The following is an 18,887-nucleotide window of genomic DNA, read 5'->3' as shown; positions in this document are numbered from 1 at the left end:
CTGATTCATGGATTGCTGAGCAAAGATAGGTGCCTCTTTGCAGCTCCAACTTAAGTGCCTATCTCAGAGAGAGGAGAAGGGTTGTCAGCATCTCCATTTGGCTAGCTTCTGCAGCTCCCTGCCTAGCATGCTGACTTTTGTGGATTGCATTCTAGTGAGCCTAGACACACAAACCAGGCTTTTGTGCTCAGCATTTCAATGCTTAAGTTCCTTGGTGGATCTGGGCCTTTTTGCCACTGCAAATTGGATTCTTGTTCTGATTCTGAATCTATGGCCCTACATCAATCTTTACCAAAGATAAATCTGGTCCAGTACTAGACTATGCTAAAATATATTAATGCAGTTAATCCTAGCAAAAAACACTGTGTATTCTTCTGTATAATTGCCATTCATTTTATTATTATTTCACTAATAATCTGTCCTATAAATGTGATCCATGCTCATTTTTATTTTGTAAATATGATTAACTAATAGATGCATAGGAGTATAATGTGATGTATTTCAGGATGTTGAATTCTATTCTTAGAAATTTCGTGGATGCCAGTGTAAAACTGGGTTTTTTGTTTTTGTTTTTTCACGTAACATTAATTTAATGTACATAATAACTATAGTGAATATTGGTATCCTGAGGCTGGATTCTAATACCCTGACTCATGTTGAACAGTACCTTTCTCTAGGACCAGTCCCACTGAAATCAGTGATATTTGTGGAATAAGGTCTTACTGAACAGGAGTTGCAGTAAAAGAATTTGGCCTGTGGATATTCTCTGAAAGTCCAGTGGCAGCTATATCTCTCTCTAAATATCTGATATTTTTCTATTGTTTTGAAGCGATATTTGTCTCTGAGTTTCTTTGTATTCTGTAAAATAAATCAGTATTAAAAAAACTGGAAAGAACATTGTGCTATTGGCTAATGTATTTACAAAAAGAATTCAAGACACTGCATAACGAACTAGCTTGCAAATTATTTTGTCCTGTTCTCCTAATTCCATTGCCAATTCCCATATTCTATAGGGTTCCTCAAAAGCCTTTTGGAACTGCACAATGGAGACTCTCGATGTTGTTTTTCAGCCGTTTACATCTTAATTCATGAACAAAAACTTTGTTAAAAATGTTGAGTTTGAAAGTGTTTCAGTGAAATCCAGCCAATACTCAAAAGCAAATAGTCTATTTATGTATAAAACTTTCAAAAAACTTGAATGTGAGAATGGCTGGAAATGAACAGTTAAGCAATCCAGCAACTTTTTCAATGTCATATAGTCCTTCATCACTTACTATCCTAAGTCCTCAATTTACAAAAGCTTTTGACAAAGTTGCTCACAAGAGGTTACTGAGCAAACATAGGCCTGTCTACACTAGAGTTTTGTTGACCAAAGTCAGCTTTCGTCGACAAAACAGTGGTGGTGTACACACAGCAATCCTCCCCCTTCCCCCTGCCGACCCAACTTCTCTGTTTATTGACAAAATAAAACCACCTCGACGAGAGACGTAGAGCTTTTTTCACTGAACTTTTATCAACAAGGCGTCAGTGTAGACATCATGCTTGGTTATGTCGGGGTAAACAGCCTCCAGGAAGTGTCCCACAATATTTATCCTGACCACTCTGGCCATCAGTTTGAACTCCACTGCCCTGAGGCCATCTGCCGCCCTCCTTTAAATCCCCAGGAATTTTTGAAATTCCACTTCCTGCTTGGTCAGCATGGAGAGCTCACATCTCATCTTCCCAGTTTGACCATGGCGGCTCCACACATCAAACGCTCTCCCACTTGGAGCACACTGGAGCATCTGGATCTCATTGGCCTTTGGGGAGAGGCGGCTGTGTAGTCCTAGCTCCACTCCAGGTGAAGAAACTATGACACCTATGGTCAAATTTCTCAGTTGATGGTGAAGAAGGGCTATGAAAGGGGCACACTGCAGTGCTGTGCAAAAATCAAGGTGCTACAACAGGGGTACCAAAAGGCTAGGGAGTCAAACTGTCACTCTGGTGCAGAGCCAAAGACCTGTTGCTTCTATAAGGAGCTGGAAGCCATCCTCAGTGGCCACCCCACCTCCACCACCAAGAGACCCTGTGGATACCTTCACGGGCCCGGGGGCAATCGACATCAGACTGAATCCTGACGAAGAAGTCATGGACGAGAAAGTCAAGTTGGAGAACAACGCAGAGCAGGGGACTGAATCATTTTTTGACGTGGAGAATCAGGATCTCTTCTCGACCCTGGATGGTTTGAGTCCTACAGCTCTGGTGTGCACGATGCAGGAGAGGGGAGCTTGGGTAAGTGATTTTTTTGAGCTGTTGCTGCTTGGTTACATGAGGTACAGCTGTCCTTTGCTTTGCTGCAACATACAGCTGGTTGAAGGGTTAGACATACACAAGAGTAGCTGTATGTGCTTCCCATTCCCCTGTTCAATTAGGCAGTGTGGCAGAGAAGTATATTAATGCACACCGAGAGTTCACGGGAATCATCCTGAGATCTCAAGAAAACTTTCCTTGAGGTACTCGCCAATCCTCTGCCACAGTTTCCTTGGCAGAACTACTTTGTTTCTTCCCTCATAGCAGGCAACTTTCCTGCGCCATTCAGCAATCACTTGTGCTGGGACCAAAGTGGCACACAGGTGGGCATCAGAGGCAGCTGATTTGAAGCTGCTCACATGGAGGAGATTCACTCTAGCATCCCTGTTTACTCTCAGGAGTGAGATATTGGCTTCTATGGCCCCCGCCTGTAGAAAATAGTGGCTCAATTTCAAATTTGGTTCCTATCTAACTGCATCAATACCCCAGACAGCCACCCACCCAAAACCTTCTCTCCAGTTTGACACCCCCTGCATTCTCCAGGCACAACTCACTATGTCCTGCTTGATCATGGAGCTGTGCGCTTGCCAAGGGACAGTGAGAAAGAGGTTTATTTTAGAGTAATGCATCAGTGCTGTTATCACAATCACAATATTTCTTCTTTTCATTGTTTATTGTACCTCTACAGAGGTGCCCTTGGGGGGGGGAACCTACACCTACCCCCCTACACCTGCCGAGCACCTGCAACAGATAAGAAAAAGACCACGGAAAAGCAAAGAAGAGATATTTCAAGAAGTCCTTCAGTTCTCTGAGGCAGAAAAAAAAAGACAAAAAGGCATGGCAACACACTGTGTCCAAAAATCAGAAAATTGATAGGCAGGAGAGAAGGGAAAACCAGGAGTGAGTGATAACAGGTCATGATAAAAGTCATGGAGAAGCAAACCGATTTCAGCATCCCCCATTGGAATCTTTTGGTCTGGAAAGAAAGTCCCTGCTTGCAGCTTTCTGTACAGGCCAGTGTTCCTGAAGATGCATGCGTCATGCACCTTCCCTGACCAATCTGCATTGATGTCAGTGAGATACTCACAGTGATCCACAAGCTCCTGCAGTACCATACAGAAGTACCCCTTTCTACTGATGTACTTGGTTGCAAGATGGTCCAGGGCCAAAATTGGGATATGCATCCCATCTATCACCCCGCAACACTTAGGGAATCCCATTGCTGTGAAGCCATCCACTATTTCACGCACATTTCCAAGAATCACTGTCCTTTGTAGCAGAATGCGATTAATGGCTCTGCATACTTGCGATAACACAGTTCCAACGGTGGATTTCCTGACTCCAAACTGATTAACGATTGACTGGTAGCAGTCTGGAGTCGCCAGTTTCCACACAACTATTGCCATGCATTTCTCCACCAAGAGGGCAGCTCTCATTCTGGTGTCCTTGCGCTGCAGGGCAGGGGCAAGCACCACACAGATTTCCACAGAGGTCACTTTGTGCATTTGAAAGTTCTGCCGTCACTGCTCATCATATGAGCCCATGCAAAATGATGCAATCCCACCACTCAGTGCTTATTTCATGCGCCCAAAATTGGTGGCGCATCTTGTGCAGGTGGTCCATGAATGCAAACAGTAATCCAGTGTTGTTCGTTTGCATGGCACACAGCAGGTCAGGTGCCTTGGATTCCAGTTCTGATTGGGAGCTCATGATATACTGCATGACCAGCTGTGATGTGTTCAGAACACTGACCACAACAGTGGAGAGCAGTGTAGGATCCACCCTTTCAGACAGAGATGGTGGGCACTCAGGAAACTAGGGCTGTTGAAAAATGCCGCGAAACACAAGCAGAAACCCATGGAATAAAGGAGCAGAAAGCACTGCATCATGATACGTTGAGCCCGCACCCATAATGCACTGCGATCCTATCTGCCTTCCCACAACTCCTAGCAGCACAAGGTGGTGAGTTGCACAGTGGGATAGCTGCCCACAGCGCACTGCTCTCACTGTCAATGTTAGATCACTAACTGTGGATGCGCTTCGGTGACACAGTGAATGCTGTGTGGACCGGCACAAGTGCTGTAATTACTGCGCTTTTTGATCACCGCTGTAACTTGTGTTGACAACACTTTCTAGTGTAAGCAAGGCCTCAATAGTCATGGGGTGAGAGGTAAAAATATTGTCATGGATTAGAAACTGGCAAAGAGACCGAAAACAAAGGGCGAAATCCTGGCCGCACTGAATACAGTGGGAGAGGATTTTACCTAAAGAAAGAGAATAAATGGACAAGTTGGAGCATGGTCAAAGACTAACAGTGAGATGTTCCAAGGATCCATACTAGGACCGTATATCATCTATTGAGTAATGATTTAGAAAAGAGGTAAATAGCAAGGTGGCTATGTTTGCACAGAAAATGAAATTATATGTATTAATTAAGACTGGAGAAGACTCTGAGGTGTTCCAGAAGGGACCTAATGAAGTGAGGCAAGTGGGCAGCACAATTACATATTAAATTCAATCTTGACAAAAATAGGGATGAATTAGGTTTAGTACGCACTTACTGGGAAATTCGGTGGCAGTTGACAGGAGTAGAGTAGAGTAGTGCATAACTCACATCGACTTACTAAATCCTGTTCTGCGCGCCGTCTCCACTACACTGCGCTGGCGGGAAATGTGTTCCTGTCGACGCAGTGCTACGCCTTTGGAGGAGGTGGTTTAATTAAATTGACTTCCAGATTGATTGAGCAGGTCTTCACTGCCACTCAATCAATCTGGACAGATTGTTTTGATGGCAGTGGATTTGCTGCTGTCAGTGTGTACATACCCTCAGTCGTCAACACAAAGATGGTCGGGAACTTGGGAGGAAGTGATTGTGATCTGATAGAATTCAAGATCCTAAGGAAAGGAGGACATCAGAACAACAAAACAAGGGCACTGGATTTAAAAAAGGCAGATTTCATCCAACTCAGAGAAATAGTAGGCAAGGTCCCATGGAGAGGCCAATTAGGAAGAAAAGGAGTCAGTTGGGCTGGCAGTTCTTAAAAGATGTCCTAGAAGCTCAACATCAAGCTATTCTGATGCAGAGGCAAGATAACAAGAGCCATAGGAGACCAATGTGGCTGCACAAGGAGCTTTTTAGCTATCTAAAAACCAAAAGGGATACATACAGGAAATAGAAGGAAGGGCATGTCATCAAGGAAGTATACATGGGAATACCATGAGTGTGAAGGGACAAAATCAGGAAAGCCAATACAAGGAATGAGTTTACAACTGACAAGAAATGTTAGAGACAACAAGAAATGATTCTACAAATATGTCCTCCAAAAAAGAAAGATCAGGGATGATGTGGATCCACTGGTCAATGGAGAAGGTGAGCTGGTAATGGAAGATGGTAAGAAGACAGAGCTACTCAATGCCTACTTTGCTTCAGTCTTCACACAAAAAATAACATATGACTGGATGACTAATGAAGTCATCATAGGCAATAAAGGGAAAGGGAGAAGTAAAGAACATGTCAGATCTTCTGACTAATTTGAATAAATTCAAGTTAGGAGGGCCTGATGCTATTCACTCCAGGGTGCTGAAGGAATTAGCTGAAGAATTCTGGCAATAATATTTGTAAACTCATGGATGACAGGAGAGGTCCAAGAAGACTGGAGAAGGGCTAATGTAGTGCCTATCTTTAAAAAGGGGGAAAAGGAGGACCCAGGGAACTATAGACCAGTCAATGTGATCTCAATACCTTGGAAGCTACTAGAAAAATGTATAAAACATTCAATTTGCAAATACCTCAAGGCTGAAGGGATGATCACCTACAGTCAGTCTGGATTTACTAAGAACAAATCATGCCAAATCAGCTTAATTTCTTTCTTTGACAAGGTATATGGTTTGGTGGATAGGGGGAATGTGGTGAACATAATTTAGCTGAACTTTAATAAGGCTTTTGACACAATCCTCCAAGACATTCGATTAAGTAAGCTGGAAAAATGTGGGCTTGGTACAACTACCATTAAGTGAATATGTAATTGGTTAAACAGACGCAAACAAAGAATAACTATTAATAGAATGATTTCAGATCGGAAGGAGGTTTCAAGTGGGATTCCATAGGGATCTGTTCTGCTCCAGTGTTATTTGTCATCTTTATTAATGACCTGGATGTAGGAATAGACAGCATACTGATCAAATTTGCAGATGACATAAAGCTAGGGGGGACTGCAAACACTTTGGAGGATAAAGCTAAAATTCAAAAGGATCTTGATATATTGGAGAGCTAGGCTATAGACATCAAAATAAAATTCAAGAAAGACAAATGTAAGTTGCTATGCTGAGGGAAGAAAAAACCAAATGCACACATACAGAATGGGGAATAACTGGCTTGGCAGCAGTACTGCTGAGAAGGATCTGGGAGTTGTGGTGGATCACAACTCTCAACAGGAGTCAACAAAGCAATGCTTTTGCAAAATCGCTCTACTCAGTGCTGGTTAGGCCTCATCTGGAGGCCAGTTTTGGTCACCACTGTATAGAAAGGATTTAGAGAAACTGGAAAGGATCCAAAGGTGAGCAACAAAGATAATGAAAGAAATGGAATGCAAGCCATGCAAGCAAAGGCTGAAGGAACTGGTTTGGAAAAGAGGCAATTAAGGGAGGACCTGGTAGCAGTCTTCAAATGCTTGAAAGGCTGCCATAAAAAAAGATGGAGAAGAATTGTTCTCTCTTGCCACAGAGAGCAGGACATGGGGCCATGGGTACAAACTACGGCATAGCAGATTTAGATTAAATCTCAGGAAAAACTTCCTAACTGTAAGAACAGTAGGACAATGGAACAAATTGCTTATGGAAGTTGTGAAAGCTCCTTCACTGGGGGTTTTTCAAAAAGAGGTTAGATGTCATCTGTCATGGATGTTTTAGACACAACAATCCTGAATCTTGGCAGGGGGTTAGATTAGATGACTCTGGTGGTCCTTTTGAACCCCATGGTTCTATGATTCTAAGTTGCTGCAGACTGCTAGGAATAATTTGATCTACTCATTTATATTTCTTGATTTTGTAAAATAACTGACAAGGAACTGAAGAGTCATTGTGGATGGCACAGTGGACATTCTACTCCATGTGAAATGGCAAACAAATAGCAAATAAAATACATGAAGGATGGGATAGAAAACAATGTTGTAATGTCTGTATATAAATTGATGCTACACCCCCATCCAGCACACCATATTCAGTTCTGGTCACTCTCTCTCTTAGAAAAGAAATTGCAGAAATAGGAATGGCCCAGAGATGTGTGGTGAAAATACCCAATATCAATACCAACAGCTTAGGAGGATTCAAAAAAGTATTACTTATATGATTAAGAATAAAAAAATAAAGGATATAAACACTTGTGCTTCAGGGCATAAGACATCCACTAACTGGTTGGGCAGCTTATTCCATAATTGTCCATTGAAGAGTTTCTTGAACCTTCCCCCTAAAGCATCTGATACTGGCCACATGCTGGGACTGGATTCTAGACTAGCTGGAAAACTGGTGTGGCATTTCTTATGTTTCTCCATTTCTAGGGCTGCAGGAACTTAAACAGGTTATAAGGATCAGCAGAGGTGTGGTCAGGGGAGAGGAATAGGTTTGGGGGATGGAAGCATTGAGAATATTTTAAGTAAATGTGTTTTAATAATAATTTAATAATCAATTGATAATATAGTGGGGACAGTAGCAATCATTTGGTTATGGTTGGTTGCACAATGGTTTCCAACCTAATATTTCGGTTTTGGTTATTTTTAACTTTCTTCAAATTTACAGGTGAAATTTTCCAGTGTTTGTGTGTTCCAGAAGGTGGCTTTTTGGTAACGGCTTTATAACTGAAATGCTTGGGTATTAAAAAGATTGTTGTCTATTTTCTCTTCCTTTTTTCTGAAAAATGGCTGAAGAGCTTTTGCTCAAACTTTGCAAAGAACTGTGGATTCAGGAAAAGCTTGGAAAATGTTAGCTTGAAAAGTTTTGAGTGACTGAAAACAGGGTACTAGAAAGGAAACCACTCCAAATCATGTTCACTTCTACCCCCATTATGATAAATTGGAGGTACAATCTGCTGATGGGTATGATGGTTCTGTAAACCGTAAGTATTATAATCAACAGCTAATGAGCAATTACTAACTTCCCAGAAATGTTATATTCAGTTTGAGAATACAGAACACGTTCTCTTCATGAATGAATAGTTTGCTATAATTTATCAATTTTCAATTCCCAATTCTTAGACATGTTTTCTATTACTTTTATGAGTAAGTCAAAAGAAGCCAATGCAATCTTATCAATTAACTTTATTCTTAAACACCTTTCCTTTAACTTTGATAGCACTGCAGTTGTCAAATAGCATGAGTCCAATTACCATATTAATCCACTGTAAGAATTAAGGGGATTATTTAATGAAGCCAAAGCTTTACCAGCCTTAATCAACTGAAATTAAGTTGAGATGTCAGGTACACGTGTATAGCCTGGCTTGCACATGTTACAGATATGTTGACTTAATGCTTACAAATGAGGGCAGCATGCAGGATTAAGGAGAGGTGAAATATGGTTGGCTATAATCAGTCCATACTCATGCAACCACAGGAGAGGATAACACTTCTGGTAACTGTGCAAGCTTTACAGACTGACACAAATTCAGACATGGTGAAAGAAGATATCAGCTTTTAATGTGGACCACACTTTCCTCTACAAAATGTAATTCTGCTCTTTGCTTCTGTTCCTCTCTTTCTTGTCTTGCAGCTTCTGTTCTGTTGCGATGCTGTTGGCTATTCTTGAACTTTTTTGACCTTTTTAGTTGAATGAAATCTTTCAAATAAGGATATATATGTCCTCTGGAAAAAACCCACATAGTAATGTAACCTGGTTTCAGCCCATATGATTTGTTCTGCACTCTCTCAGTTTAGTGGCTTCAAACTGTGTCAGTTCTTCGAAGGATGGGAGTTTAACCTGGCACAGTGTGTCTATTCCGCAGTTTGGTTTATAATTTAATAATGAAACTATAATTATTTACCTAAGCAGCTTGCGCACACATGTATAACGTTACTCAGAAAACTCTGCTGATATCCTGGGACAAACTGCATCTCTTTAAAAATGTATATAAATGCTGGATTGCAGTCTTAATTTCTTATAAGAAGTGTGTATCTCATGCAAAAGTGAGATTTTTTTTTAGATCTCTACTTTTGAAGCAATCTAACTTCTCCCATATTCTGCTTGTCACGTTATACGTTATTTTAATATTTGTACTTATGCTGTCTTTACACCATGGTCCGCACAGCACTTTAGAAACAAATATCTTAATTTTAGACCACCGCTATGAGGTGAATATTGTGGCAAAACTGTGAAAATAATAAATTCATTAAAAGAGGCTACATCTAGGGTATAGTTTCCATAGAAGAGGTTAAAAGCCGCTTCTGGCTTCCAAAGAAGGTTAATGGTGTTGGCCAAATAATCAGCCAAAAGTGAGGGCAGCAGAAGGCCCTAAATGCAGTTGAACAAATGTGGTTCTGTTGTGCGGATTGAAGCAGTACGTGGAGATGCGTGCCAGTTGTATGACACAGAGCAGTGCTTTTGGAGCTGGGAGAGGGTCCATCCACTGAAGCATGGAGAGGTTTGTGTGATAGAATGGAGACAGGCAGACATGCCCAATGTGTTGTGAGCTGTGCATTCGTAACTAGGAAGTGCCACCAGCCAATCCCCTTCACATATTGAGACAGAGCAACCACAGATGTTCCTGCAGCCCTGAGGTTACTATAGTGCTATGCAATGGCTCAGCAAGCAATCAGTGGACATCAGGAGCATCCCTGTAATGGTTTTTCAAAACACCCAGTGCCTATCCCATTTACTCAGGCTGTGCACAATAAATACAATGTGATTAGTCACTTAAATTAGGAATCTAGGCAAATTGTGCCACCCTGTCATTAATAAAGGGGAGTTATTAGCAGCAGCACAACCACTAGGGGAGAGAGACATGTCGCCTTCTATATGTCTATTATCCTGTTGATTTCTGTCTCAAAGCAGGGACAATTGCATTCTCACTCTTGTTCCCTCCCACCTTTTTTGTGTGTGTGTCATTTGCGTCATTGATTTACAATACCTATTGTCTTAAGGCTGGGCTTCCTTTGAAATACAGCAAAACAGAATGAAGGTGTTTTTGAGAGCCAAAGTGTTTTATTGACTAAAGGGCCAGATCTTTTAAAAGAATTTTGCTTGCACGTGGATACTTAAGTATCTAAAAAAGGGATTTTCAGTAGTCTGCCGGCTGCGTGTGGAGCCAAGTAAGCAAGTCAGCAGTGAAATGCTGAGGAGAGGTGAGGGGCTTAGGCACTCAAGTTGCTGACCTGATGCATCTGGTTGACAGGCCAGAGGTAGATGTTTCCCTCTGCTAGAGATCCTCAGCTGTGAACCTTCTCCTGGAGTTAGGCATCTAAGCCAGGTGTAATGGGGTGTACAACCCCCACCCTGGGCAGCAAGGGGTTATTTTGGGCCCAGCCAGCCCCGCCCTCCCACACCTGCGGCAAATGCTCCATCTGGTGGAGCATTTAAAAGAGAGAGGAAAAAAGCTCATTTGGGCAGCAGAGCTGCAGCCCATGGCTCCAGCAGTGCAGTGGCAAGGTAGGCCTAGACAGGGTTCTAAAACTTTTTTTTTTTTTTTTTGCTGGGACCCCCTTTGAAAATATTTCTGGCTGTGATGCCCACTTCCCCCATGCCACGCCACATCACCCCGCCCCACCCCTCCTCATGTCATGCCACCCTTACTTCTGCACTGCTGCTGGGGGTGGCACTGCCTTCAGAGCACCTGGCTGGCAGCCACTGTTCTCTGGCCCCCCAGCTCTGAAGGGCTCTGGCTGTCAGCCATGCACAGGGCTGACAGCCACAGCCCCAGCATGGGCGGGGGCTGACAGCTTGTGACCCCCCCCCCTCCCATAATAAGCTTGTGACCCCTTGAGGGGTCCCAACCCCCAGTCTCTGGCACAGCTGCCTCAAAATGGCCTTCCCTGAGGGAAGGAAGGATCCACCCCAGAAATAATCAGGGAAAGGGAAGTATCTCCCCATCTTTCCTGCCAATGGACCCTGGATACTGGTAATCCACAACCCTCCTGCTGGTCACAGGTTGAGGCCTTGACCAGTAGGCCATGCTTCCCTACCAAACCCCAAGGGAGGACCATTACACCAGGTCACTCCTAGTTACCCCATGCCCTACTGGATCTGTTCCTCTGTCTCCTGTTCACACTAGATACCTCTCTCAAGCTCCTCTTGTGTTTCCCTGTTCCACTCCATCTATGGGTGGCCTGCCTCCAGCTCTCCTGATATGGGCTCTGACCGGTGTTGGGTCTTAGGTGTGCTTGGAAGATCAGGTCCCCCTGGCGAGATAGGAGTTTCCTGTCTAGTTTAAAAATTCTGCTCTGGGTCTCCAAGGCTTTGGCCTGAACTAGGCTCCGAGCAACTCATTGCTGCTGCCGTCCCAAAGGTACTGAGGCTGCTTTAAAACTGCTGACCAGCAGAAGCTTAGGTGCTTGGCGGACTTTGGCACATAGGGGCTTGGGTGCTGCCTGAGCTGTGGCTTTTAAAATGTCATTGGCATCCACATGGTGGATTTAAGAGCTGATCTGTCTGTTTAGGCACCTAAATCCCTTTAAAAAATCTGGCCCGGCAGCCTCATCTACACTAAACATTTTACTTAGCATATGGTGCAAAAGCACAATTATAACAGATTCAGTCCCATCCCCACAGGCTAAAAGTGAACTGTGATGTAAAATGTTAAGGGTGTGACAGAATAAAATTTGTGGTGTTTACTGATTACTTCACATTTTAAAAATAGAGCTGTGTGCCCTAAAACACAGCTGCAGGTATATTCATCTACATGTTGACTGTGGTTTGGCACGATTCCACCATTACATGATGTAATTCTGAGTGACAGCCATGGCACATGTTCCTAAAGAATTTAATGGATTGTGGGTGGAATAAATACAGACTCGTACTACTGTTAGTGAGAGAAGCAGTGAACCAAAATGGGTAGGGGAGTTAATTCTTAGCTAGTCTCTGGAGTTCTATGAGAAATAAGTTTTGCTGCTGCCTTTACTCTTTAATTTCTAGATATGCTCAGTGCAAAAACCAGGAACTATGTACAGTTAAAGATAGGTTTGGCTATTATTCTAAGCCTATGTCTATTTATTTGTGTCCAAACAAGAAAGTAGTGCTGGAATCTAAATCCTCATCATCATTCAAAAGTCATGACCCCCTTCTTTTACAGATGGTTAAATAGAGGCTGCAGAAAAAGTATATATCAGCACGATCACATCATTTTGTGTATGAGAAATTCACTCCTGTTGTAGATTGCAACTGGGCATCTTCCTACACACTTCCCTCTGAAGTAAAGGCAATTACTGTGAACATTGATATTCTCTCTCAGGTCTCTTGCCACTAGACAGTGGGATTCTTTCATACTTCATCCCCAAATTTAATAAAATATTTAACTCCCAAACCACAAACCAAAACTGCTCCAGTGCAGATCATATAGTTAACAACTGGTAATACAGCAGATGCGGATGTATACTCTGCATTGGATTTATCACACAGGAGTTAGGAAACACATCCCTTCTCCCAGCTTCCACTCCCTTCCAAACAGACTATCACTATTTTTTTTTCCAGAGTGGAGCCTAAATATTTGTAAGGATATAGTTTACATCACACTGTTATGCATATTAGGGGCCAGGTGGCTGACCCTTACGTGGGTGCCCACAGGGGGCTGGGAAGGTGCAAGTAGCTTCCAACTCAAACGTCTCCCATCATCTAGGGGCCTGCCATAATTGTGATGCCTGCAATGCCTGCAAACAAGTGGTGGAAAAGTAAACTATTTTCATCCGGGTCCAAAGCATTTAGAAATCTGAAGTCAGACCCCCTCAAAAAATCATAGTATTTTTTTAAAAATGTAGTTGTTGGCATGTCTTCTGATTTTTGAACACCCCTTGCCCATCTGTAATGCATGTGTGACATACAGAGTATGTCTACATAGCAAGTTGGATGGTGGTGGTGATTTTTTTCAGTTCAAGGAGACTCCTGACCTAACTCTGATTGACCTAGCGTGCTAAATATAGATTGTAGCTATGACAGGCCATGCTTGTCACTTCAAGTACACATCTAATGCCTGGGACAGTTCTGTACTTGGGGTGACTAGTTGCTCATGGCACTATGGCGACACTCTATTTTTAGTGTGCTAGTTTGATCAGTGCTAGTGTGGGTATGTCTCCTTAAAGTGGGAATTACAGTCCCAGCTTGAAGTGCAGACATAACCACAGTAAGGGAGAGTCCCTGCCCTGAAAAACTTGTAAGCTAGGGCAAAGCATGGTAAGGTTTGTGAAGTGAGAGCTGGAACTGGGACTCATTAAAGTCAGGTAATAAAGGCTATCGTAAATCCATTAGATGGTGACATTTTTAATCCCTGCTGATCCGGGCAGAATTCAGACTGCTGATCTACAGGTGAAGAGCTCTCTAGCTCATTACCCATGTCCTGGGGTATCCAGTCCACTCCACCATAAGTGCTAATATTACACCTTTGAGAATGAAACTTGCTTTTTCGGAAAGATAAATTTATTAAATCAAGATCTGACTTTTTGGAGTTAATCTAGTCTGGGTCACCCACTCTTTGGACACTGAGGCACAATCTCCAACACATTGCTCCTGATTTCATACACACAATCAGTTTGCCACACCCAGATCTTACAGGGAGAGCTCCCATTAACCAAGTACAAATAATTAAAAAAGCAACAGTACAACAACTATTAGCACAAGATCCCAATTCACCTTTAAATACAACATTTTGAAATATAAAGTCAGCCCACCAATTACTCCTGCATCCTTGCATTAATTTGTATATGTATATTTATCTGCCCAATCTGGCTCATCAACAGGGCTTGACCCCACAACTTTCCACGGCACAGTCTTTTTCTACTTCAGTTAAAGGAGCATCTGGTGTGGGATAAGCATGCTGTTAGTCCCTATGTGGAGCAGCCCATACAGGGAGCCACAACACACAAATTGCCGATGAGTGACACCAGTATTTGTGAGACAGCAGTGAAAGACTGGGCATCAGGAGCTTTGCTTTCTATTCATGATTCCGGGAACTGATTGTGGTGCATGGGTTACTGATAGCATAGCTAAATGTACCTATGTCCCTTGCTGGATCATCTGCGGGGAGTAAAGCCAAGGCCCCTCTGTAAAAAAACAAAACAACCCGAGCCTCTATCTCTTGAGCTAAAAAACCAGTGCTTTTAGCCTGGCAATGTTATAAAAGTTATACATTTCTATATGTGGTCTAGCTGCTCGAGAGGGATGCAGAACAACCCGGCGTTAGCGTCAATTGCACTCTAATTTGCCATGTTTCTTGCAAAAGACTGTAGCATGGTAGTTGAACCTGGGCTCAGTTATATTAGATCCATGGTTTCCAGTTCCAGCTCTGCTTTGTGCCAGCTCTCAGTTATCTCATCTATGAATATGGTGAATAATAATTAACCCCAAAGTATGAAACCTTGGCTCAAAATAAGGGCTGCGAAGGGCACAGAAATATCAACAGCAGTTCATTTCCAGTCTGTGGAAGATCTAGGGCTAGCATGCATGTTCTTGCTATTTAATGGGGCTTCTGTGATGCTATAGAGCACCTTGGAGGTATTTCTCACTGATTCTAAAAATCACATGAAGGCTGCATCCTTTTACATCATCACAAGATTGCTGGCAGCAGGGGCCCAAATAGCAAATTCATGAGAGTAGGCAACACTGTAAAATGGCTTATGTATAAGAGTCAGAGTTAACAATTGCTGGCATCTATGCTTGATGCTTTTCCCCTAAATTTCTTTATAGTGAACAGTTTATTTGGACTGCCACTTCAAGTACTTCCACGCTGCATTTGGGGATGTGATTGCAGCATGGACTGGCATGCCCACAATAACATTAAACTCACTAGCAGGGCTAAAAATATCAGTGAAGAAGTGGTGGCAAAGGTTCTACATGGGCTGTACAAGCCTGCCGGGGGTCCTGGGTACGTGCTTGTGGCACTAGCTTGCACTGAAGCCCATGTAACTGTGTCTTCACTGCTGTTATTGTTCAGACTAGCTAGATTAAAGCTAGCACAGATACGTTTACGTAAGCTGCAATCGAACTTCCAGTTGAAGTGTAGACATACCCTGAGAAGACTGTGCTGCTTAATGAAACAAAAATATATATAGCACCTGGTTGCTGACTTAATTATTAAGAGACATGCTTTAGGTTGAAGAGAACTTGTATAAGAAGACTAAATCCATATAGATATACTGGACCTTTATAACTATGAAATTAGGTTGCATGAAAAAACATTACAAGATGGTCTCCATGTGGCTGTAAGGTCATAGAAAAACACTATGATGCTATATTGTATTATTTGAGAAATAATGTGCGATCATAAATTAGGCTGTATCATACTGCACATGCACAAAGGGTCAGAGTTAAGAATCTGCATGCAACCTGCCATTTCCTGATTTCCATGCAAACTCAATATTCACTTAATGTATGCTTTTTTTAATGGACAACATATATACATATGTATTTATATTTGTCTCCGTTATGTAGTTTAGCATTCTGATGATTGAAACAAATTTTGCCTGTGATGGGTTCAGATAATTGTGTGCGTCATAGAATCATAGAATCATAGAATTCCTGTTCACCACCCTCCTAGTATTTTTCACATGCACAAAGGGTCAATATCATCACTGCCATAATGCAAACTCAATGCTTTGTTTTTTTTTAATGGACAACATATATACATATGTATACATATGTATTTATATTTGTCTCAGCTTTTTATCCACCGTTTAGCATTCTGATGATTGAAACAAATTTTGCCAAAATGTGATGGGTTCAGATAATTGTGTGTGTCCTTTTATTTTATTTTTTTTTATAGCTGGCAAATGGAAGGTGTCAGTCCTCACCAGTGATATGCCATTTGCGGGAACCAGCTCACAGGTTTATATTACATTGTATGGGGATTACAGTAATTCAGGACCCATCTTTCTGTATGGAGAAGGGGAACTGTTTCAGAGGGGCAATGAAGACATCTTCACTGTAAGTAATAAATATTCAGCATTTTATCCATAGTGGCCTTCCAGATAACATAAAATGTGTAAAGCTATTTGATAAAAAGGACAGTCAGCTTTTGTACAGCAGACCAGAAAACAAGTAATACTACTTTAAAATACAGAGCACAACCAAATTGTTTTTCTTAAATGCCAATTAAGCTTGATGTATTTCATTAAGAAATATCAACTGCTGTATACAGAACCAAATAACTCCATGGTAAAGAATAGAGAAACCAAACATTTGGGTTCATTTATAAGGCCTTAAATCTGAAATGAAGTAGTAGAGCTTAGGTGGGAGTTAGGTGCCTAAACAGCTTTGAGGATCCGGGCCTTATTCCACTCTCTGCCTCAGTTCCCAATCTGTAAAATAGGAATAATGATACTTCCCTATCTTCCAGGGGGCTTAAAGATGGTAAGACACTCAGATAGTACAATAATGGGAGACCACAAGAGTACCTATGAGAGACATGTTAACACAAAACCATCTGCTCAAAAATATAATAGACATGAACTCTGAGTGTGTCTAGGGGACCTGAAGGAAAAAAGAAAATGGCAATAATACAGTATCAGCCAAATTATCAATAGAGAAGCCAATTTTGTTCACTAGCAATGGCTTCAGAAACAGTCTTATTGTGGCTGACAAGTTTCAGAAGTGCTGGAAGCTGCCTCCAGCGATGCTCCAGGGAGCAGGTGGATTAGGGTTGCCTTACAACAAAAGCAAACCCAGTTCCTCTTCCCTATCTTTTTTGTCTCCTGCATCTGAGTGTCGTCATGTGAAAACCCTTTTTTATTGCCCTCTGGCCTAGTCTTGCCTTGGGCTTCCTCTTGTGGGCTGATCATCTGTTTGACCCCAGGCAAGTAGAGGGGAAGAGAAGGGAAGCCATGCGTATGTCCTTGTGCGTATCTGTGGGGGAAGGTTCTTTCTTTTTTATTTCACAAAGTCCAGGGGAGTTAGTGTCCAGGGGTTTGCTTCACACTCATCTCTGCAATATAACTGAACTCAGAAGATGAGCTCTCCAGAATGCTGTGTTGGGAGCAGCTAAAGCATGAGAAAACTCATACCATAGAGGATGAGAGATGCCCTTTAGTAAGATCCCAAAGTCCAAATGCTGATCTCTCTATTGAGAAGAGCACCCCAGTTCACATCTTGCTGCTTCCATGCAGTTAGTGCACTGAGATCACTGCAGACACGTTAGAGTTGGAAGCATGCACCCAGTTCTCCCAAGAACTAATCTTTTTCCAAACACAGACTTATAAGATGATCAGAGTAGACCATTTTGTATCAAGAGACACTGTGTTTTAAACACCAACACAATGTCTGATTGTTATTGTTCTCCAGGAAACATTTTTTTAAAACAGGAATGTAACAAAGGACCGATACCTACTGAACTAACTTGGATGGCATTTTTCTTGTAAGGATCTAGATGCAATTTATCCGTGTATTTCCTTTACAGATTGACATTGGACATGTAGGAGAACTCTATAAAATACGCATAGGACACAACAACTCTGGAGAATCCCCCTCTTGGCACTGTGCAGAGGTGAGAACCCTGAGCAGGAGTTTTATCTTCTGAAAAACAATCATTGCCCCCAAACGCGCAAAATAAAAAAAACATCCTGGAAGAAGTATTTCAGTCAGATGCTGATGTTTATTGCATTGTGTAGAAAACTATTTATTTTGGGTTGTTTTTGTGGAGAGTTTCTGGCAGCCCAACAGCTACATTGCTAAGGTGTGCCCCAGGAAATAGGACTCCGGTCTGGGAGAAGGAGACATGGATTCTACAAAGACCCCAAAATTTTGTGCAGGAGAATTAACACAGTATGGTCCTTCAGTGCTATGGAATCTGGGGAGAGGGGAACAATGCAGTAGGCTGGGCAGACAAACTGGTCAGCATTATCTCCTGGGAGATCAATGCATTCTCCTGCAGATATGAAATCAAGAGATCATACTGCATTACATTTGCCCTGCAAATGGTTCAGTAATGAGCTATTTTGCTGGGCAGCCCCACAGACTCCTTTCTCAAGCAGGGTGTTACCTTGCTCACATGGAATAAATGTTCCCTTCCCACATGTTTTTCCACAGGAGATAACGATAGGTTTTGGGTTTGCCAATTTTTTTCGAGCAAGATTAGAGAGTTTGGTTCAGCAGCTTCTGTGGTGAACCTCTTGCAGTCACTTTCTTTTAAACATAGCATTCCAGCACTGAACAAGTGGGCAGCAGTCTAATATAAATCTGGGATTATTTTATATCATAATTAAAGGGAGATTTCAGACTAAATGCTGTGAGGACACAGTAGACTCAGCCCAGGACAGAACAGTCAGAGCATAGAACACTCTATTTCCCTTCCATTCCTGGCGCACCCATGGTCCCTTCCCTGTTATGGCTCTAGACCAGAGGCTGCAAGTGAAGGTAGCATAGGACTGCCTATGTCATTTCCTCACCACTTCTGCACCTGGGCTATCCCCCAGGGGACC

At 42.3% G+C, this 18,887-nt stretch overlaps 1 protein-coding gene across 1 annotated transcript in view; it reads left to right on the top strand.

Annotated features, from left to right (window-relative positions):
• Positions 1-18,887, top strand: part of RP1 (RP1 axonemal microtubule associated) — a 307,648-nt gene that overhangs the window by 70,858 nt on the left and 217,903 nt on the right. The window contains exons 4-5 of the mRNA XM_067553867.1: positions 16,238-16,398; positions 17,867-17,953. Of these exons, the coding sequence (XP_067409968.1) occupies positions 16,238-16,398; positions 17,867-17,953 (248 nt within the window). The remainder of the gene's footprint in view (positions 1-16,237; positions 16,399-17,866; positions 17,954-18,887) is intronic.

The sequence above is a fragment of the Emydura macquarii genome, unplaced genomic scaffold (genome assembly GCF_026122565.2).
Source record: "Emydura macquarii macquarii isolate MOO-44397 ecotype Brisbane River unplaced genomic scaffold, CSIRO-AGI_Emac_v2 contig_1477, whole genome shotgun sequence".
Classification (NCBI taxonomy): Eukaryota; Metazoa; Chordata; order Testudines; family Chelidae; genus Emydura; species Emydura macquarii.
Note: the sequence above shows the minus strand (reverse complement) of the source record. Positions and strands in the feature narration are given on the sequence as shown.